At 32.4% G+C, this 25,085-nt stretch overlaps 1 protein-coding gene across 1 annotated transcript; it reads left to right on the top strand.

The window, feature by feature from the left end:
- The first annotated feature begins 591 nt into the window (after positions 1-591).
- On the top strand, positions 592-23,840 carry TP53INP (Tumor protein p53 inducible nuclear protein). Its single transcript, XM_011506939.1, is given in 6 exon segments — positions 592-836; positions 20,603-20,808; positions 21,851-22,119; positions 22,202-22,331; positions 22,334-22,473; positions 23,436-23,840. Coding segments are annotated over 5 exon segments (876 nt in total). The 5' UTR covers positions 592-836; positions 20,603-20,627; the 3' UTR covers positions 23,592-23,840.
- The last annotated feature ends 1,245 nt before the right edge of the window (positions 23,841-25,085 follow it).

Genomic DNA, 25,085 nt, shown 5'->3' with positions numbered 1-25,085 from the left:
CAATGATAAACCTTTGCCTTGTCGCCTTTGACAGCGATTATTAAACGAAGAGGTATGGAGTGGGAGTAGTACATGGTGGTTGGTGCCTTTCGCATCTCGCGTTCAATTGTCTCGCGGTGACAATTACCTCCGTTTCCCACGAACAACGCCAATTTCTCATTTATCCCTCGATATCGAATTCCCACTCATTATCAAATCGAATTAAGAATCATCAATATATCTTATTATTAATCGCGACCCCGGCGATTCCCGTACCGCTGCTCGCTTAGCATCCATGCATAACAAGCAGCAACAACAACGTGATTTTGTCTAGTGCCGAAGGAGGAGGAGGAGGAGGAGGGGGAGTGTCGAAGGGGATGGTCATTGCGTGGGGAGGGAGGTAGGGAGGGGGGGGGGGAGGGGGCAAAATGTGCCCAAGGGGGGGGGGGGGGGGGGGGGGGGGGGGGGGGGGGGGAGGAGGCAAAATGTGCCCAAGTGGTCGATTTATCAATATCAAACGTAACTACTTCCAAACGCGAAGAGCTGCGTCGAGCGAACGTCGGACAGAGCGCACCCGAGAGAAGATACCCGCGGGTGCGTTCGACGGCATTTCGAGGTGCACGAGTAGAGAGGAAAGAAGGGACCGTCAGGAGGAACGTCAGCATATTGAACTCGCGTTGAGGACAGCGAGGCGGCGGCAGAGGCAGATCGCGCGAGTGGGGATAGGATCCCCACCAGGTCGGATCAGCTGACGGATATCAGCTCGAACGACTGGCAGCAGGGGACCGAGGATACCAGTCGCTGCCGCGAGCCCTCGACAGTAACACGCCCAGGCGAGCGCACGTCAGGAGCCCTGTGTAATTCACCACTTTTTATATATACACGAACACGAATTCACGCACACGCACACCGCACACCACACACTTATTTATTATACGTGGCTTGTAATTAGCTTTATTTTATTATTATTTCTTTAACGTTAAGTCAACCTGTGCTACTCGTGCTACTCTAGTTTTGCCTCCAGTTCTCCTCCACCGTTTCCTCATCCCCTCCCCCTCCCTATCACCCCCTCAGCTGCCGTCACCTCAGTTTTTCGCGAATACCTATCGATCGCCGATATAACGCGCAATGACAGTGTTTATAGCCGACGCGCGCGCTCTAGCTGTGCGCGTCTGTCTGTGTGTCTCTTCGTATAATTGCAATTGCCTGCCTTTTGTGACCGTGTACGTGTCTTCGGCTGCATTTGTGCCTGTGCCTGTGCCTAAGTTTAAAAGCGCATCCACAAACGGGGCCTTGTGTGAAGTGTTGTGTCCTAATCTCGGGGGTCGGAAGCTAGCTACTCGGGAGCTTCGTTGTGTCTTTGTCTACACCAACACTAACACCGCCAGGGCGTCTCCACCGTCGATCCCTGTCTCAAATCTCCTCTTAACGACCAATCCCAACCCTTTACATTTCCTCCCACCCTACACCGCGCGTATGTAAACTCAACACTCCTTTCTTTGTCAACCCTATACCCACCTACGTGTTCTGTCATTCGCTCGCTCTTTGTAGTTTTTTTGTTTTTATTGGGTTTTTGTCTAGTTGTGCGCGCACACACCAAACAAAGCCGAACGCACCATCTACGAATTCGCGATTTTTACCGAGGAGAAATTCGGTGAGAAAAATAAACGATGCACATTATATAAAAGTTTGACATACGCGCGCGTGCATAGTTGTTTGGCTCTGCCGTGTACGCGCATGAGTGCGAGGGAGAAGAGAATTAAAGTTTACAGCGCACGAGTCCTTTGTTCTCCTTGCGCCTAGTAGTGGCTTCGGAGGTCGTCATGGGTGCGAGTAAGACGATGTAATAAGCAAGCAAGAATTTTTTTGGGCGGTTGGCGGAAGGGAAGGGGCCGGGAGAACGGATATTGTGTTTGAGTGCGCGCGCGCGGCTATCAGTACGAGATAAAAAGATAAATATAACTATATCCACCTATATATATATATATATATACCCAGATGCCGAGAGAACAGAGCGTTCTTTTTCTCGACGAAAAGTGGACCTGACAACGCCCCTTCCCCTCTTTTCCCACTCCACAAAGATACACAGACGCACACGCAGAAATGATGTACGTCGCTACCCGCTAAAGCCCTGCGCATACAGTGTCGTACACATGCACAGAAAAGAAAGAGGGGGTGGGTAGCGTGGGAGGGGGATCAGTGTGTACTTAGGCGCGCGTGCGTACTCCGCACTGATCATCGTGACGCAGGCCTAAATATATATATATATATATATATATGCATCCACACACACACACACACACACGCACACACACACAGCATGCACGCATTGTCGTTTTTGTATTTGTTAAGGGTCGTCTTCGAGAGCGCGCGCGCGCGCGCGCGCGTGTGTGTGTGTGTGTGTGTGTGGATGCGCGCGTGTGTAGGAATGTATATAGAACGTTGAGACTTTGTGCGCAACTCGGAGCTCCCTAATGCATTCTGCTATACTACGTCCCAATAGTTTACGTATCTATTCGGGTACGCATGATCCTTTGTTTTTTTATTTTCTTCTCGCAATTTCAGGACGCGTATAATTTATTAGCTGCGTCATTCACGGCACATATACAAGGTACGCGTATCTATTTAATTGTGTGCGCTTTTGTAGATGTATGCGTCTCGAGTTTAGTATTTTTGTGCGAGGGCAGGTTAGGTTCTTCTGAATTTCGATAATTGATATCTTGGATATGCATTTGTTTCTTAACGATCGATTGATTCCCGACGTATCGCATTTGTTTTACAATGTTCTATTTGTTTCGTTTCTGACGTGAAATAATCTCGAATTAACTAAGCCATAATAATTCCGTTTTATTAAGGCAAGTACTAATCTAAATTTTTTTCTTTACAACGATACTCGGCGCTATTTACGGTATAAAAAAATAGAACGATTTCATTTGGAAAGTTTTTTTTCTCTTACCAACGTACGCTGCTGACATCGATTAGTTTCTTTTATACATACATATATATATATATATATATATATATATATATATTTATATGCAGAGCAGATTTTTTACACGATAGATTTTCATGACAAAATGTGAAAAATATTTAGAAAACAGTTGAAAACAATCGTACGCAATGGATTTACACGATGATCATTGCAGTTGTTAATAATGAAAATGGAATGATTGAGGGAATGGGTGTCGGTGGATAACAATGGAAAAATGTTTCTATTTTATTAAATCGCATTGTACAATGAAAAATTGCAAAAATCATTTCTATTAACTGAATATTTATAAGAAAATTCATGCAAGAAGAGAAAACAAGTACGTATAACGGATACGAAATATAAACGAAGCTGACTGAGACGAAGAATCGAATTTAAACAGTCAGGTCGGTTCCTATTGACATGAAATTATCTGCCAGTGAAATGAAAATTGCTTTTTACGCGTTTTTTTTTTATAAAAACATACCGAGTATTCGCTCAACTTGGCCTGCCCGATGCACTCAACGGCTGTAACTAAAAAGGATGTGCGTTTCTTTTTCATCGTGTGCGACACACTTATATTGATTAAAATTATTGTAACGTAAAAAATATCACATAATTTTGCCTGGAAATTATTGTAAGATCCGAATGAGAATAACGAAAGTCGCTAATCGGAAGTTTTATTAAATTTTTCTACTCTACTCTACTCTTAGTCCTCGGAGTCATATTTTAAATATTGATTTTTGACATATAGAATTTTGTGTCTTGTGTAGTGCGCGAAATCTCATTATATACGGCGTAGAACTTATTTTGAAATGCCTGTAAAATAAAATCTCATTCATATGGTAAATACTCTATAAAATTCAAACGAGTGATATTTATAATTGATTACACAATTTGTTATTTATTTCCAAACATATATTCGATATTAAGTAACAATGTTAGACTATGTGCTATTTGTTTAGGTGGCTATATGCGTTAAGTACTGTTTATTACTTAGTATTAGCATGCAATATGTACTTGTTGATATAATAGACGAATGTGCAGTTGCCAATATATCCAAGTGGCTAATATTTACACAGTGTACTGCTTTGTAATGCCATAATAATTCCTACATTTTGCTTATTAAACTATTTTACGTGTTTCATGACATGTATTTCCTAACATCGGTAACATAATAATATTTCTTCACTTATGACGCAATTTGATTAAAATTAAAGATTTATGTGACTGCCGAAATTTCGTCGACATTATGTTCATATTAGCAAATAAATATCGACGTTCAATCTCAAATTACGCAGTGTAATATTTTCGTTAAAAAAAATTTATTTGGCTCTTAACCTTATTAAACATCGTCGAATGAAATTTCCGAATGCGCAGATGCGTTGGGCAAAGCTTACATAAACCGTTTAAAAACATTGCCATTTATTGATGTGAGCTTTGGCTTCATTCTCTCTCTCTCTCTCTCTCTCTCTCTCTCTCTCTTACATGGAGTATCCGTGTGCGAGAACGAATGCGTATTTATATCTAACCATCGAAACGCTACAATATCCCTCCGTTTGTCTTGCTTAAACATATTAAACGTTGTTTAGTTGTTTAAGCGTTGCAGAGACAAATGAAAAAGAATATTACTATAGGTAGACTACGGTGGCCAAGTTTATACTTACGAGCTAGTTAGTTAGTATATATATATTTTCGGAGCGACTTTAATGAGATTTTCACAAAAATACCATGCACTTTGTTCGCATAGATTAACTTGTTATCGTCTGAAAATCCTTGACTCCAAGGGAAAAATACTTTTCGCGGTTGATTTAATCGAGTCCCACCATTTTTTCCTCTTGAAGATCGACGCGCGCACATTATTATACTCGTCATTCAAATTAAATTCTGTTATACATATCACGGCATTTGGACATTGATGAAAAATTTTTAATTTAATAATTTAAATAATCCTATGACGATTTGTTTTTCAGCATACACAATTTTGTGTATCTGTAAAATTAACATTGATAATTAGTAACGTTGGCAATGTATTTAAATGATTTTTTCAAAGCTTTTACTCGCATCGGATAAGTTATCATTGAATTCGAATTACTATTGATTTTGATTAAATCTTGAGCAAAGGCATTAACAATTGGTACATTATGAAATGTGCCACGTTCGTATATAAAAGAATGGCATTGTACATATCTTCCGTTTATTTATCATACCATCGTATGCATACGTACGCATACGTACAAATAAATTGTTTTTACAATTGTATTATGAATTTCACTATATAAAGCTCGTCAATTATTATTAACAGTTTTACTTTTATTATGTTTTTAAGTTGAACGATAATCTTTTAAATGTTTGACACTACATTGTTCGTCCGTATCGCACATCAAAAGAAGATATCGAATATCCTTTCTAATTCAAACGGAAAGTTTGAATTATTTTCTCAAGGCTAATGGTGCGAGCGACTGAATTTAATCCCACATCGCAATAATATTTTCGGGATTTGACCCTGCCCTTGGGCCCTTAAATGGGAATAAGTCTTTTGATATTTTGAAAAGGGAGAGGGAACACGTGAGAAATAGTTGCTTTCCATTAATTCATCATGACGGAAGAGAATAGTTGTTATCCAATGATTCACCGCGATGAATAGCTGAAAGTTGTGATAAAAATAATTTTTAATATAAAGTACATATTTAATTATACTATTTATTTATTTATCAATGCAATGCAAAATTATTTTGAGTAGTCCGATATTTCGGCCAACAATTATCAAATTGTTTATGTCAATTGGCACGGCATCGATAGCATTTCAAGTACAAACTCTTAATACAAATTTTTTAACATAAGGAAGGGAGTGAAGTTATTTTGTAAGGGGAGTAATTTTTCTTGCCTTTGTTAAATATAATTCTATAACTTGGAATAATCTAAGCATTATGAACAACGTACATGTAATATAATTGTTACGGAACTCTCGTGCCGAATGCATATTAATAATGGTTTCGGTGATATTTGAGCTAAATATTGGATCGCATCCAAAATGTGAAATCCTCGTTTTAGTAACGTATGTCCGAAATTTAAAGTACTAGAGTAATAAAAAAATTTCTCGCGCCTGCTTAAAAATAGTCATGTTTTTTTTAAAATATATATATCGAAGAATTCCAGCCTAAAATATTATATTATATTATACTTAAGTTTATGTAAGTTTTATTTTTCTTTTATTATTGATAAGTATCATTTATACATTTTTGTTTATTTACTTTACGAAAATCTAAGTATTTAGATTTCCGTACAATTGTTGTTGATACGGAAAACGAAATGATATAAATGTTGGAAAAGATTTCAATTACAGAAATTATTTTCTTATTTAAATTACCGTTTAATAAATATTTCAAAACTTTTTTTCTTTTTTTTAATTTAATAGATTACCAGAGGAAAATTAAGAGTCACGTCTACAAGTGTTTGATACTTGGAATTTAAAAAGTATAGTACTTTATTAACGTATTCATGGTTAGCTCGATTTTATTTCCAATTCGGAAAAATTTTATATTTTTTTTGTATGATAGAATTTCAGTGAAATTTTCCGAACGAAAATCATAACTTTAGATTACATTTTTATTTCTAAATAAATTAGGCAGAAATGTGAATAACGTTGGGATCTTTCATTGCCAAGATGTACAAACAACATAAAAGCTAATTTACGTGTTATTATATGCAGTCAAATCAGCGCGTATTTATCATTAATAATTATAAAATATCGATATCCTTATATTGAAAAAGAAAAAACTAAAAACCTAAGAATCTTCAGCATAATGGGTTGTGAGAAAAATGTATTTTTCGGAACAATTTTCAATCTGCTTCCTTTTTACTTCGTCTCATGGGAACGAATTCATTATCCGTATGTTATCAAGCAGACCTTACAAACTCCAATTTTTGAACGAATGAGTTTATAAGTGGAAAACTTATGTCTCCTCAATCTGCATGAAAGAACACGATGTATTTGTTAAATTAATAGTATAAGTTAAATTGAAACAAATTTGCATGCATAACAAGATTATTATGCTTCGTAGTAACGTGGTCTAAAAAATTTTCATAATATTTGATATAATTCATTGTATTTATTGATCACTGGCACTTTATTTAAGCTCCAGTACTTTGTTACATGTCGACTATTGTAGAACGTGGCTTTATCTCTGTTTCGAATACGCAGCAACATTTTGCGTCCCTATATTTAATTTTTAATTAAAATGGAATCACAATAAAAATGCTTCACAATAGAAATGATATTTTAAATAACCTTGCCATTTCAACAGTCAAATTTCACTCAGAATAAATTATTTATAAATTGCAAATGTCTATTGATAATTCAATGTCTAAATTGATAATTGAATATATTTTCCTCTATTCGTGTATCACACGGACGCGCGTGCTTAAATTTATTATTTCTATTGTAATAAATATAAATAATGTTCTTTCTAACAAAAATAGCTGTAAATATAAGTATTATTTTTTTTTACTGCGCAGTTATTTCAGAATACACTTTTTGATTTGTACCAAATCGAGATAAATTTATGGTCGTATATAGCTGTAATCTATTATTGTATAAAGTTTCAAGCAAATATTTCAATATTTTGGCACGTGTCATTGGAAAAACGTGCTTCGAACGATTTGATACCCGTGACTTAAAAAATGCAACTTTTCCTAAAAATGAATATTGATTTTAACACGTCGTTTTACCATGAAAAAAGAAAGTTAAGATAATATTTTAAGCACTACATAAATTTACATCTTAAACTGTTTAGTACTATTTAATCCAGCTGAAGCTTTAGTTAAATTTACATCAACAATTTGTTGTGTGACTAAGATAGCAGTTTATTATTTTAATTTATATGCTTTACAATATTTTCATACAAACATTATTTTTTGATTACACCTTTTCTTGTCTGGTCTTTTAATTTTCAAATGTCTAAAATGAATCAAAATAAACTTTAAATTCTTTGTGACATTTAAAATTAAATAAAAAATGTAGTTAGAAAATTGTAGCTCATTATATTGTCGTCATTTTTGTGAAAATACTTTTGAATCGTTTAAACAGGCTTCGCCTATTCATACTTTACTGCTTATGAAAGGCGGTTTATGTTGATTAATCTGTGTTGTAAAATTAATTTTAAATTTTGAAAAGTAACTTGTGCATATATAATTATGCACTTAGGCACATATCTTTATTAATCAGTGAATGTAAAATTTCGTATAAAATTCTGAACAATAAAATAATGTTTTTGTCGATTTAAATTTCTTCATAATAACACGCTTGTATTTGTGAAGTTGCCTGAGTCGTTATTTCCTTTTCACTCGTAAGTAAATAAACCTCTTATCATCGTTATTTCTATCTTAGATTGGAGATAGGAGCACCAATAACGCGTTATCCAACGATTGAAAATTCGTGTACGTAGCTGCATGAAAACGTATGTGATTTTTATAAGATTAGTCGATACTTTATCATATCGTTTGCTTATCTTACGTGGCAGAGTAAAATGCTATTGCAAAAAAAAATTTCTTTTATATTCTTTTATTAATATACAAGATGAAAAATAAAAATTGCACATTCTAACAGTATGCTTTGACGCTGACAATTAATAATCTTTGATTATAATGTAACTTGCATAATCTCGAAACGAGTTGCGTGTTAATCGATAGTGACTCTCGAACGAGACATTCACTAAATCAAATATATAAGATGAAATTAAATAATTGCGAGATTATATTACGGATTATTCACTTTTTTTGTAAATACATAACATCTATTTAAAATCATTCATTTACAGCTAACTTTGATAAAAATACAATTACATATGCAATAGAAGATTGCATACTTATATTTGCGCACTATAGTTTTAAAAACGAAGCGGACCGAGAGTGGTTTTTTTTTTTTTTTTTTTTTTTTTAAGTAGTTTAACAGTGCATATTATAGTTACATTTATATTTCAATATTTATAGAAGATAGAAAAACTGATGAATTACTGGGGAAAGTAGGAATCGAAAGACTTTCGAAGTTTGTTACGATTATATTGACAAGTTATCACTCAAAGTAGATAAAACCCGGTGTTGACACAGTGACGAGTGGTAAGTCGCCAGTCTCGGAATGTTTCCTTGGAATATTTTTTGTGATTGTAATGACAATAAAAAAAATTTTCAACGTAGATTTATACAATTATACCAGAACACTGCGGTACCAATAATTAATGCCATATGTAGTCCGATTTCGTAACCTTATAATGTATTATTCTCATTCCATAAATACCCTAATGAACAATTAGTATATCGTGTCACCATTATACACACGCGCGCGCATATATATATATATATATATATATATATATATATATATATATATATATATATATATGTATATATGTATATATGTAGACGGTTTCTGTGATTGTAAAAATAAAAATCATGCTAAACTCTACCTTGAGTCGGTAATTTACGCAATTAGTCTTGTAAAAATTAATTTATCATTATTTATTATTAAAGGATTATTGATACTTGATTGATAATTTATTTTATGGAAAAGTGAACGATTAAAATTGAAAAATCAAACATCAAATTATACGTAAGTCTCGTACATACAAAAAGTCTTGCTTATGGAATTTTATTCTATTGTTGAAATACGCCAATAGAGGTAACGTTTCAAGCTTTTATCAGCTTTTCCCAACATCGTACGTCACGAAAGTGTAAAAAATTCTGTCCTCGCACCATATGCATAATTTTTAAACTGTTATTTAAAATTACGATGAAATTTCCGTAAAGTCCAGTTAATTTATATTATTTAGGATCCTCGAGGTCAGGTGTTAATATCGTAAGTTATCTCGAATGTTGCCCGCGGAAAAACCGTATCTGCGCAAAACGATAATCGATACACGACAAGACGACTTTATTTTAAAACAAGTCATTTCATAACCGAGCTACTCGTTCTTGGCTGTCCGCCTTCTTGGCATTGTCTCGACCTTCGAATGTGTTCCGGGCTAATAATAACCGAGTGCGACCAGGTGCACCAGGTATCGTCGTCTAGCCCGCACTTGACTCTCTCGACCTTCGACGCAAGCTTCTGCCCGATACCGATAAGCGGAGACGATTGATGCGACATTATATAAAAGATAATTAATTTCGCAAGGCAATTACTGAACAAATTTCATGCACAAATTCGAATCAAACGTTGACATTAGTTTTCTTTTATTCATCCCTTGATTTTCGAGAGATGTGCGGAAAATAGTGGCTCGTTTAATGTTCACCGAGATTCTATTGGTATTTTTTCTTCTTCAATGTTTAATATACGTGCGTGTGCTATGATTAAGACTGTGTTATGTCTGTGTCGTTTAAACGAAGATTACCATTTTATATCATATATCTATAGAAAAATAAGAACGCAAATTAGAGTAAATTTTTTCTCGACCCAATAAATCATCGGCCAATACAGGAATAAACAGCTGCTCTTTTTATAGAGTACAAATTGATTTTAAATTTAACTATGACTATGTTCCATTTTTTTTTTCTTCTCTTCGTGCTTGTACGCCGTGTCAGATTGTACTGGTCTTGTTTTAATAACCTTGCGAAACTACAAATCCTCAAGTAAATATATATTCTTTTAATATCAGATTGTATCATAACATTATGAAAATGAACAAAGGAAAATGGCCCTATTAGAATTTAGGTTCAGTTATTATTCAATTTTGACCGAACGATTGATTAATAACGCGTTTGATCTGTTCAGCAAATTATCAATTATCAGTGAGTATTACTAATAACTTTTATACTTAAATAGTATATATTTAAAATAAATTAGATAGTAATAAATTTTCTATACGTAATTATTTGTGAAATTTGTGAAATTAATGGCAATATTATTTGAAATTTATTTACACAGTATTTAAATGTTAATAATTTTTTTAAAAGCAAATACTATATTTTCTCCACTATAGAGAAATAATGAATGCGGCTCAAAGGCAAACAAAACCTAAATTTAATCCAATAATTTTAATTCATAATAATTCATCACTTGACTTATTATCACAATTACGAAATAATTTCATACTATTATGTTAGCACTTATATTTATATAAAATTTATTTTATTTTTCTGGTTCACTCGAATGGATTGAATATTGAATATTGTTTTATTACAAATCGTTCTTTCAAACAAATAGTTAATTATGAAGACAAAGTCAAAATCGTAAAGTCATTTTAGAATTAAAGAACTTTTTCTTTTTAATAAATTAAAATCAATTATCTTCTCCAGTATTTGCACTTTTCAGCTTTTATTCATGACTAGTTCCCATTTTTATTTGATTTATCATCGTTCATCTTATTGTCTTTGATACTTTGAAAACTTTGCCATTAACTTAAATTGAATAATTGCAGTATTAATGTTTAGGCACTAGAAATGCTCGATCAAGTCCTACTGAATCAGATCTGTTTTCTCGAGTTAAAGTATTAACCACTTTCTCGTTCCATATTTGAAATATTGAAAAAATAAGCATCTTCTATTGAAAAACAATATTACAGTCAATATTACACACATGTATTTTTCATAAATTGCATTGTATATTATATATGTAAATATATTTTTTTCTGCTTTCAAATATTATTATTATATTTATGTTTAGTTATTTTAACATTTATATTATTTCATGTGTGCATATCGTTCATCCTCATAACGTTACATGATAACGATACACGTTATTGATATCAACAATCTCGGTTTCTCTTCTTGATCAATTTTTATGTTCTTATCACTAGTCAATAATTCTTCTAAACTTTGTGATATCTTGAGTAGTTGATACGCTGCTTAATCACGAGCTTTTAATAGAATAAATTCTATTAATGCATAAAGGATTTTCGTGGAACTAGACTTTTTTGTGTACTATTCCACATGGCTAAACTCATTATCTACTTTTTACTACAAAAAATAAAAAAAAAATTAAATAAATAAATTGCTATGTATATATCAATGTACAGATATTGGAGAGCAGAAAAAAGGTAAAAGATTGAGAGGGCAAAAACTACATCCACTGATTTATTATTAGCCATAGCCATTAGATCGTTGAGGTCGTTAGGATTTTCATAGGATACGTCTTATTTAATTTTTTTTTCAAACAGTTTCCACACATTTTAATCAATCCTTCCAAAAGACATTCGATGATTTTAGTATCGAAATTCGCGTAAAATTAGCGTCGAATTAAGCAACTGCTCCAGTTTATGGTGCCCAAGCTTATAATCAAACGCAAAAGAAGAATCTTAAATGACGGTAATCTATAATTGGCTCGAACATATTTAAGCGTATTTAATAAGTCGCTTGAAAAAGCATTTCGGATTAAAATAGTGGCACTACGATGTTGAGTAAAATTAAATGATCGAAATGGGGTTATATTTTCCATGTCGCGAATCCCGTTTATAAGCCATCCATTCGAATGCGACAGTCATTATCAGCAATTCCAAAATTATTCATTATTCAAAACCCTTAATTAACATTTTGATATTTTGTAACCGTTCAATTTTCCTGTTTCGCTTAATGCACATATTAACTATGCTATAATACTTAATTATCTTTATTACAATGTCGATCCATAAAACCACATCTTGCATTCTGTTATCAAATTCGTACACTGTTATAATAGTAGTGGGTAACAGTCGGAGATTTTCATAACTTTCCAGTTGAATTTTCCATCTTGAATACTTTTTCTATTACGATATTTATTTATGGTTGCATCCGTATGAATATCTACGTATTTGATTGTCGCGGTAATAGTTTTTTTTTTGATAATTTTCGTTAGACGATTTATGTGGATTGTAGTAATATCGTAGCATAGATGCGATCCGCTTGCTTCGAGCATTAAAATTCATATAAATCGATTGAAGACTGCCATTAATTTCACTTAATGGTGTATGAAGAGTATCAGATTATTGTGTTTGACCTCTAACGAGAATACTTCCAAGTTGGTTTTACTGTAACTTTTCAAACTTCATAAAAAATAATTTATAATGGTTTTTTTTTTATTTTTTTTTTTTTTTAGAAAACTGCACGACAGTGATGTTTATGTATTAAATGGTAGTTGCGTCATAATGACGTATGTAGAGCTGGGTAACGTTAGACCGTTGCTTATTTCAAAATGAAAATAATGAGAATTAAGTTAATATAGAATATTAAAGTAAATATATAAATTCAAAAAGACTGCTGAGCTCATTATTTAAAAATAATTGTATTAAAATTGTTATTTTTATGGGACGAGGGGGAATTTAATTATCTGCAATAGCGTATTTTACGAGTGTAATCATTAGTAAAAAGAAAGAACAAAATTTTCATCCTTTTATAAAAAGTAGTGGCCATTATTACCCCTTCACGACTAAGCCGATTAATCGAACCTATTAAATGAAATTCCGCAGTTACGTTTCGTATTCTTGTTTTAGTATTCGATGGTTAAAAAAATTTGCACGCGAGCTACAATGTTATAAGGCTGATGAAATTCCACTTGCATTTTTTCAGTCTCTTTCTTCTCTCTGAGAATATTTTCTCTTTCTGTCGTGGCGTACAGTAGTTGCGATTATTCTACTTCATGGCGGTAGGGCAATTTAATTTTAACAAGCCCCGATGGCAGCAATTTTATCTACTCCAAATACAAAGATATTGCTCCTAAATAAATGCGGTCGTCATAAATTTCATCAGTTTTTTACGTCTCTTACAGTATTACTCGACAGAAATTGTTACCGCGCGTAGGTGTATTAATAAATATTTCGTTTAAAGAATTATATTTATCGTTGAAATAGATTATATTTATAAGCAAAGCAATAATGCTTGAATTCCCGAAAAGTAACAATGTGTTATGTTAATGTTTTGGTACAAGTTAAAATTGGAAATTTTATAAGAATTTTTCATAAAAATTCAATCAGATGCACGAACAGAAAGAACTAATTATTAATAGAATACTAACGCTTAATTAAATAATACTAACTAAAATACTACTATTGTTTATGTACATATATGTGTGCATGGATGTATGCATGTATGCGCGAATTTATTTATATACAAGTATACAAACTGTCTTTAGCGTAGCGTAAAATAATTCAATGCACAACATATACTTTTTTTTACACACTATTTGTTTTTATTTTATATTTATTTTTTTTTCACCCCCTTTTTCTTGTACAACTGGTCTTCAAGAAATGTTTTATTCTACGGGGACAATTAGGAGATTAATCTAATTTGTAAGAAATATTATCGAAAGATTGTTCAAAAATTCGATAAAAGTCATTTCCTATCCACTGAGCGCGTACGTGTAATTAAAAATTTTTGTAAAAAATGATGAAACTAGACCGACGCTTCGAAAGATCGTTAAAATTACGCGGAAAGTAAGCAGATATGCGCAGCTTGGCCAGCCAAGTCTATTGCGCGTGCGTCAACTCGGTCGACAAGACAGATGCCTGCCTGCTCGGCCCATCTTCATACTTCCGCCCGGGAAAATTCGGACGTCCGTAGCGAAATTCACGATCACACGCGCCGAACGACACGAGCTAAGTGAATCATGGGCGCATTTATGCGCAGAAAATAATGCGCCAAGCATTTGCTTTTAATTTCGACGCGAGCAGTGCGATTCTTTCTTTCTCATCGTGTACTACTGCTTTTTGGTATTTCTCGGAAAGTGGACTTGTGCGATTCGTTCGTCAAGCGTTACTACCAGAGTTTGTATTATTAATGGGAGTTATATTTGAAAACAATAACAACTTGCATATTTTCTTTTACCTGATTAACTGTGTGCGCTCGTAAGCCAATGTAGAGAAGTAAACAACAGAGATTTAATATTCTTAGTATGAAGCTGGTGTCTTGATAATTATCTGGTTAGAAATTTCTCGACGATTACGCTTTCATTATTAACACATGCATTTATAATAGCATATAAAATATTATTTACTCTTTAATAATAGCTTTTAATATTATTTTATTGACTATTGCGCATGCCTATCTATACATACAAGTGAACTGACAATACGTTTAAGTACGTAAGACACGATGTATGATAAAAGTTTATTATAATATGATCACAAATATCAAAACGTTAAAGTAGCAATAAATTGTTGTGAACCAGCAATAAACTAGCAAAAAAGTTGTATTAATTTTGTAATGTTCATACGTGCGCTGTGGCAATTGTAAAAAAATTAACATCAGTCAAATTATCTTTACATTGCTATGTAATAACTACTATTACGCTAATTTATTGCTTATTTTTACATATTGATAAATTAGCTAAATTTTAGCTTATGGCTTCCTTGCCTTGTTGGCAGTAGCATGAACGCTATTATTATTATTATTATTATTATTATTACTGTTATTATTATTAATTAATTATCTATCATATAGATAATTTAATTAAAAGATATTTTAATAAACGATTATTATTTTTCTCCCGTCTTATAATATAAATTTCTGTAATATAGTTTTGAAAATTTATATATAAACTAATTGAAAAAAAAAAAATTTTTATCTCCATACAAATAGAAACATCGTGATGTTCATGCTTCCATTATAAGTAATTTAAACATTTTTTTTCCGTTCGTTTAAACCAATATTTTTTTGTTGGCTTGTCACTGATAAATAAAACATTTACATAGTGCATTTTTTCTCTTGTTCTACTTATCTGAGGTACTGCGTTATGGCAATGTTTCAACAAAATATGAATTCAAGGAAAGTTATTTCAATATTATTTAAATATTAGCTTATAAGTTATAAAGATTATTGATATAATTATATTATATATAAATTTTTTTTTTTTTTTTTTTTTTTTTTTAATAGCTTTTTATTTAAGCTATATTTATTAATTAACTTAATTTTTGATAAATATATTTACGTATCTTTTTAAAACAATTGATTAATGTATAGAAAATGAGGAAGGGTAACGAAATTCTTGTACACTATATTTACATATGTAATCAACATTTAAGATTCACAATATTGAAAGTCAATTTATATAAAAAAAATACCATATTTCTATTATTTTTAGATACAATAGAAATATAATCACATTAAAAATTTCAATTTTACGTCATTCATCTATTTTTAAGGTACGCTCGATTATAAGTGTAACTACACTTTTAAAAATCATAAAAATCATTTCCAAATTATTTAAGCAATACTTCTTCAATAATTAAAGTACGCCGGCAAGAATTTAATTATTAACGAGCAAATTGAAAATTGAATTATTTGAATGAAAGTTATTGTGAGATAATTATACATAATTTATAGCTTAATATGGAAGATCAAATGTTTATTCACGCTATTTTTTATAATTACTTATATAGGATTGTATGTATTATAATGCACCGATAATAATAAAAGTATTGATACTTACAATCGAGATTAATGATTAAGAATAATTTGAATTTTTCCATCAAAATCATAGAGTAGATGAATTTTTTTCAAAGAAAATTTAAAAGAGTCGATTAAGGAAAATTTTTCTAAGAAATAAATTTACAGAGAAGATTAATTTTTATGTAGTTGCGAGGAGATGTAATGTAATAACAACAAATGATATTAGTCAGCAAATTACCTCTAATCATTGCAATTTTTACATCCTTTGTTCGTTTGAATTGGCTGAAACATTAAAATAACGAAAGTACAGACAGATGTGATAGATAGATAGATGTGCTTAGTGTCGTGAACGGGAAAATGGTGAATGTGCCTAGAAAAGAGTTTTTGTTGACAGAGTAAGACTTCCTTTCATACTATTTATGTGCAATTAAATATTATTACTAGATGAATTCAACGCTTTTTTGGTGATTTCAATAGAATTTTTTACAATCAATAAATGTTATATCAATAAAATTCTCAGATTAAGGGTGAAAACTATTTACTGTCAATTATTTATTTTTTGGTTTAATGAGTTCTGAAAATACTTAAATCTAAAAATGCTTTCTTGGCATTAATTATTGTCAATTTGCTAATTTGACGATTAAAGTAAATTTTGAACACTGTCGGCATCGTTTCAAATCAATAATTTAAAAATTGCAGGTTAAACGATAGTTAAAATATCTTAAAATTCTTCGAGAAATCACATGCGACGTTCGAAAATTATTAAAGAAATTTCGAATTATGACGCTTATATTCTATATTCATTCTTTTATTTAATTTAATTACTTAACGCCCATATTCAATGTATATTATTATCCTAGTTTGTCCAATACGAAAGTTCGATCATTAATTATTAGCGATACTCAGGCAAAGTTAAGTATTAGAATATTTTCGTATACATAGGTGTGCACCGATTCCTAAAATCTATTCGCTTTTACGTGGCTATCATATCTGACAAATTAAATTTCAGGAAAGCAAAATATGAATTTGGCAATTAAACAATCATACGTAAATACATTATTTTTATTATCAATGCGTTTTATAGTATAATAATAGTCATAGTATGTATTTTAAAATGACGAGGAATTACTCATCGTTAAAGAAATCTCTTTCGAACAAATGCGCACAATTTGTTTTTAATTTTATTCACTTTCAACTAGAAGTGTGCGTTATTTTTATAATATCTACTTTTTCACTTACCATTTATTACCATGAATACTTTAAATTTTTTAATGAGAACTTTAAATTAGTTACCTATTAACTAACATGTTGTATTTTCAAATAAGTTCACCATATAATATTTAATATTGTTGAATTGCCAATTATAATATTCATTATATCATGTAATTCCAAATAAATGTAATCCAATTATCAGTTATATAGTCTTGCAGCGAATGAAAAAGAAAATAATAATAATAATAATAATAATAATAATATAAAATAAAACATGAGTCCAAGGCTCGTAAAGTGATTGATTAATCGTCAGTCGCTATTATGATTATTTCGTTGTCTGCTTTTTTTTCTTCATTACGAACGAGACCTTTACCAGCACTCTTTATTATTGAATTTTGCAATTGTTTCTATACTATTCTTTAATTTGACATATAATTTACTTCTATCGAAGAATATATCAATAAGTAGGTGAAAGTCAAATAATAGCCTTTTATATTTTTCTTTTATAAAACTTTTACAATGTCCACGCAGCGATAATTTTTTCGTATGAAAATGTATTATAGCTTTTAGTATAGAATTAAAAATATACTCATTCGAATATTTATAAATACATTAAAGGATGACACATGAATTGTTATAGATTTAGCAAAATCAGGGCAGAGGCAGGGCAATAAGCACCGGTGTTTTGAAATATATTGTTTCTTAAGAGCTTACTTATTTACCGAATATTTACCGTTGATATTGTCATTACATCTACGATACTTTCCGCAATTATTTCCGCAACATAGCATAACTAATAAAACCCGGATAAAGTCAGAAGGAAATTTTTGTATTACTCATGGGGTTGTCGAGATTATTCAGGTAATGTTATCAAAATAAATTGCCATGAGTTTTCGGTATTTTTAGGTCAATTGGCAAATAATTTTATATACGTTGCAGGTGGATTACCTTTCTTTCCTTCATTTTTTCACCGTTGCGTTCATTATTTTCATTCCTAATGAGCCAGATTTAGAAAGTAACACTCCTGCGTTTCATGTTGGACTTTTTAACAAACAATACTCAAGTCATTAACAAAATCGATTAACTAAATTACATAATTAAGTAATTTCCTGAATTAAATTTTTATTCCGTAAATGTAGCTAGATATCGTATTTCTTATTAGGAAATTTATGAAGTGGATCTAAGAACGGCAAACAAAAGCCAAACTATACTCGCGACACATATAAATAATAAATATTTTTTAATAACGCATTGTAAACATCATTGTGATACCAAATCATTTTCGCCATTAAATATTTAGTCTTCTCCGAGATTACTTTTTATTTTCCACCACTTTTTATATATCCACTAGTACATAATTGTAATAAATTATTTTTTCTGTAAATAAAATCAACTGTTGTTTTCTTATTACAAATACCAATAAAGTTTTAATCTTCGTTAATTAATTTCGCATTGTATAAAATATTTATTTATAGTATAAAGTATCTTTGGCTGTTTCTTCTCGTTATTTAATTCTTGGATTTTAAATTATATACACTTTTATGATAGCATTGTTCTTCTATGTTAACTAATCGGTGCTTCTCAATATCGGAAAATATATTTAAAACTATATTAGACACGTTATAATATCAATCAATATATAATGCACATAATAGATGAAGTATGAAGGACGTATAAATAAAAAAAATATATCAAATTTGTATTTTAAAGATAGATAAATCAGAGTATTTAAAACATATTAATATGTTTATAGCGTATAAACCAAAAGAATCATACGTTGAGAGAAGCGAGGTAGTAATTTCATAAAAATAATTGTAGAAATCGGCTTCTGGCACAAAGGAAAAATGTACTTTTTCTCCATTACACATTTTTTCAAATTCATTTACGTCGCAAATATTCATGAGAATAAGCATTTTCTGCATGTTGCGCTTCATTGTATAAAACGTAATTGCAGCTTCACGTATGAATAATAGAACGAGGCGATGCCAACCTTGAAAGATTTGCCAATTGACTTGACGTAAAATAGAAAAATCAATTCCGCGAAGCTGCATTTCTACACTAGGTCACACCCACTGTCATCCATAAAAAAAAAGCACTGGTATCGGGCTTTAAAAGAAAGTGTTGCATCATACATTTCTAAGCCACGAATCATTTCCTGCGTCATTTATTTTTCACTCATTAAGCAAATAGAAATACCGACATGAAGCTATTTTAAGTGGCACTTGAATTTTTCTCTTGGACGATAAATACTGTCATATGTTTAATATTAATTTTATTACGTGTTAAAATTGTATGGCGATATACTTTTACAATTATATATATATATATATATATCAATTTGTATGAAAAAATTAGTTTTAGGTCAATGGAAAAACATGATTATTAGCCAAGAAAAAGTTATCAAGTACGTTTCCTGGTATTAGCACAAATCGATTGTTACTATTGTTAAATATATTTCGATTATCTGATATTTGAAAAGTTTAATTATTAAATTGTCTGTTTAGGGCTTAATATCCTGATCCTGTCATTTAAATGATGAAAGGATAGAATAGAAAACAGATTCAGGGACGAAGACAATTTTAAATGTTGAAATGAAAAGTAAACTCGTAAAAATTATTAGAAATTGAAATGCTCGTAAAATGAATTATCCATTCTATTGAAGTGGCATGAAACGTTATATCTTATTATATCTAATTATATTTTGAACTTCAAAGTAATGCATAAATTATTTAATGATGTGTTAAAATTATACATTTCATGCATTGGCATTAGTATATTATACCTACATATAATCTACATATAAATAAAAAATTATCGATTTACGTTGGTCATTAAATATTAGATGTAATGAATGAATATCAACACACACGTTCTTACACTCTCAATAACAGGAGCTAATTGATCTTATTCAGTCAAGTCATATTAGTGCCTCTTTCAATGCTTTACAATTTCCATATTTCATAATACACAATATTATCAAATGATTAAGTATTTATCGATTAATTCCAATTAATCGAACATTTTACATTAGAATTGAGCCTTACGTTAATCACGTGTTTTATTAACAAGAGAACATTTTCTGTGCTTTTGCAGATAGGGAAAAAGCAAGGAGGACGGGATGTTGAGCAGGTTGGCAAGTTACTTGCTGCGAGGTTCTGCCTCCGGTGCTGAAGATGAGGACGCACCTTCGCAGAATGAAGCGGAGAAAGCAGCGAAGGAAATCACCTCCATCCCCATTGAGGCGCGGCTGCGGCAAGTTGAGGTTGAGGGCAACGAATGGATCCTCATTGATCGCAATGGTGAGATTAATTTTTTCGGCTTTAATATAAGTAAATGAACTTTCGCAATGAGTAAAATAAATTTTTAATGAAATTTCGGTTATAGATAAGTTGATTAGTTTTCATCGCTTCTTGTAAAAGATTATGTTTATCCTTGCATAAACAAATAGTAATTGAGAATGTTTGTTGATTAAACAAATAATTTGTTTTCATCGAAACTATACGAATTACTAGTTAATAAGTCTAATTTTCTTCTAAGCAGGTGCTTGTAATTAAAGACTCGTATTTATATTTATGATGTCCAAGCTGTTGATCATAACAGAGGCATTTGCAATTTAAAAATGAGGTCGTTAGGTTTTTTTTTTTTTTTAAAGAAATTTTAAAGAATATGTACTGATAATTAAAATTATTGTGACATTTTTACAGAATATAATAACTGAGTAAGTTGATTTTTAAATATTCGAGGAAATCGTCTATTTGGATTTGCAAGTTCTTTGCATTGATATAATTATTCTACGAATAAGACTTTTAAATAAATTATGTTAAATTTCAGCTCAGTAATTCCTTTTAGTCCAACAAATACGTAATTTTCAATGCAAAATATTATGAAACGTAACTTAGAAATATATATATATATATATATATAGAAATGAATTTAAAAAAATTCTGCAATTTTTATTATTCATCGTATTCAAATGTTATTACAATAATTTGCGTGTATTATTGAATGATAAATTTTACGAATTTTAATTTATATTATGTGAAATTTCTCACCGATCAAAATACATTTATAAAACCAGTTCTTCATTACGAACTCGGTTGTCTTAATTGTTTAATTGTTTATTTGTTCAATCATAATTGTTTAATCTTAATAACTTAATTGTTACTATTTCGTTGATTAGCACGCGGTACATTCAAAGCTCCATTTTGTACTTTTAAATTTCAAATGTACGTAATTTGGAATTGAGATGTAGAGCTGACATTGTTACGACATCGGTACCACATCGGTACCACATCGATAAGCTCGAAATGCCCTTTTAAGCAATTCTGGCTTCGTTTATAGGTGAGGGCTACGCGGGTCTGGACGAGTCGTGGTACGTGACACCTCCTGCATGTTTCACGCAGCCCGGGCCCGTGCATGTGGAGACGTCGCCCCTGGAGGACTTACTGATCGAGCATCCAAGCATGTCGGTGTACCGGGCGGCGGGACCTACGCCAATCGCCGATAAGCCTAAGAAACAGCGTTCGACGAAACGCTGCAGTCCCGTGCCTGAAAATATCAAGACACCGGGGACCAGGTTACCTCTAGCACCGCGTAACGCCAATCTCCAGGTGCCAACGCAGCAGCATCAGCGACCGGCCACCGCCGTTACTGCTGCGGGCATTGCTGTCGCTAAGCCAACCAAGGTCGAAGGCGAAAATCGACACCACCATCATTACCACCATCGTCACCACCATTATCACCACCACCAGCAGCAGCAGCAGCAACAACAGCAGCAACAACAACAGCAGCAACAGCAACATCAACAACAACAGAAACAGCAACAGCAACAGCAACAGCAACAGCAACAGCAGAAGGCTGGAGCTGCTGTTGAACAGCCATCCAGAAGACCCAGTGTTAGGGAGCTAAGAAATGTGCGGGGTGACGAGAACGTCAGGATCGTACAAATACGCTCCGCCCAGAAGGTGAGGCATTCAGAGACGATAAGGCCTCATCGTTAAATCTAATGATTTAATACTTGAAACGATTTATGCTAATCGTAGCTTTCTTATAAACCATTTGACTGTTACTGATCATAAATTTTACGTTGCGTTAATAATTTATTTGAATGTAATTAATTTCGTTATCATAATCTATTGCTTTCTAATAAGACCGCGTTTCTTTTGTTTAATAACATTTTTATTTTAATGCCATTAGACTATTGATTAAAATAATTGGATATTTGTTTATAAATTCAAATCCGAAAGTAGAGGGAGGTTTTCTGTAGGATATTAACATTTCTCTAGAATACAATTTCTTTTTTAGATTAAATAATTCCCGATTGTGAAATAATCCGAGTATAAAGGTATCGAGTCTTTTCAATTTTAACCATCTAAACTAAATCAATTGATTAGGTAAGGGAATTTGTTTTTCAAAAATAATTTAAAATGTAAATTTAAGTCATGTAAATTCAGAAATCATTTTACGCTCGAGAGCTAATCAATTCTTAACGGAAATATCATAAGCTTCAACATTCGTCATTAAATTTTTTTTGTAAAAATACCTAACTATTTAATTTAGCATATCCCCTGCTCTTTACGAGATATCAATACTTTCACTGTAATTTGCCGAAGAAAAAGTAAGATGCATTCATAGTTGAATCATTATTATGCTAAGTGATACTCAGGTCTACGATCTTTTACATATAATTGTGAGCAAGAATTTATATATTCTAAATTGAAATGAGTTGATATATAAGTATGCAGAATAAAAAGAAATAAGTTCTCATGTATTCTGAATGAAACTTTGATAATTGTACCAAGTTCTTGTAAAATGTCGTAAGGTCATTATCATCATCTAGAAATATCTAGGCTGTCTCGAAGATCTATAGACAACCGCTTACAATTGGTTAATCTAACTAATACATCGCTCTGTCCTCCGTTCACAGATGCTAGAAAAACGATCTTCGCAGTCGGCTAAGCGCAACTGGCTGGAGCACGGCAATAAGGTGCGCGAGGTTTCCAGCAGCAAGGGTCGGCGTCCGCGGCGTCAAGACCGACTCCGACTCAACAACAGCGGCGCCAATAACAACCGCAAATGCTAGTCCTCCGATCTCAGGCCAGGGTGTGTGTACGCGCGCCAATTTTCTCCCCCTCCCAACACTTGTCTTCTTCCATCTCGCTCGCTTACTGTACACACGCGCACACACAGCGGACGAACGGACGGACGGACGGACGAACGGACGAACGGACGCATGTACACGAAATCAATATTAACACCTACACGCGACGCATTCGGAACACATACACGCACGCACGCACGATCTCTCCCTCATTCGCCCCTCGCCACCCCCCCCCCTTCTCTCTCTCTCTCTCTCTCTCTCACTCACTCTCTCTCTCAATCTCTCAATCTCTCTATCGGGCGAGCGTAAACAACAGCGATTGTACATAAATTAGCGTCGCTTTTCCACGCTCGGGGATTAAGCGATTTCAGCGGGACCTCGTTCGCACGACAAGGACCACAAGGAAAAATGGAAACAGAACTACGCAAGTTCAGTCTTTCTTTTTTTCGATTGTCCCCGCCTCGATCCACACACATACACACACGAACTTTTACTTACCTTTTTCTAAGCAAGGGTAATTTAAGAAATTGCCCTCCTTTGTTATTATATTCCTTACCCGTTACTACTATTACTATCACCCCTCTTACACTTGTTTTTATTTCTACGCGGTATCGTTCTTGCACGACGATTTGCACGGTTATTGTACGACTATTACACGTTGGAGAGAAAAGAAATAAAATGATATAATAAACTTACCTCCTTGCAAGCACTTTAGGCCACTCGAGATATATTACACGTGTTTGCGTGCGTATGTGTGTGCGTGCGTGTGCATGTGGGCGCATACGAGTTTGGTCGCACACACAAGCGTTTGATATTGTGTATGCGAGCAAAGGCCGTTGCGGTATTTGAATAAACATGAACATATCTTTATTATTTTCGTTTATATATATGGCAAATGGGAATCTAGGATAACACAGAGTTGGAGGTAAACTTGGAAAATTATTTATATATTTTGACTATTATACGCCACAAAAGTCATTAAATTAAAAAGAAGAAAAAGAATGCCGTGCTAGAATAAAAACACACATTTTAACTTATTTCCGTTGAGAAGATCAATTTCCTAGTGTGTAGCATTATGAATCAATAGTGAAAATGCATATCATAAAAGCTACGTAATTAAACACATTTGAATCCTACTACTGGCGTAGCTAGTAATTAATTTTGCCATTTATGTAATATTTGTAGTCGAGAGAATCAATCCATTAATCTGCTTTTCTTCTCTGAATAATTTCAATTTCAATAGCTTTGATTTTTACAGCTTCATTATTGTTATCAGGATTTCCCATTTTCCATTCTCTTAATATATAGTTATTTAGAGATGTAGCAAATCTAGCTGATGTCGACAGATTCGTCGAAGCTTATTATTGACTTGGTTTACGTAATCTAGCTTAACAAAAAAAAAACAAGCAACCATTTGTCATAATTGAAAATTTTTTTTTCGTAAATAATGCAATAAAAATGAAAAAAACAAAAAAA

This window comes from Ceratosolen solmsi, unplaced genomic scaffold (assembly GCF_000503995.2).
Source record: "Ceratosolen solmsi marchali unplaced genomic scaffold, CerSol_1.0 scaffold6, whole genome shotgun sequence".
In the NCBI taxonomy this organism is placed as follows: Eukaryota; Metazoa; Arthropoda; class Insecta; order Hymenoptera; family Agaonidae; genus Ceratosolen; species Ceratosolen solmsi.
This window is presented reverse-complemented; position numbering and strand designations above follow the sequence as displayed.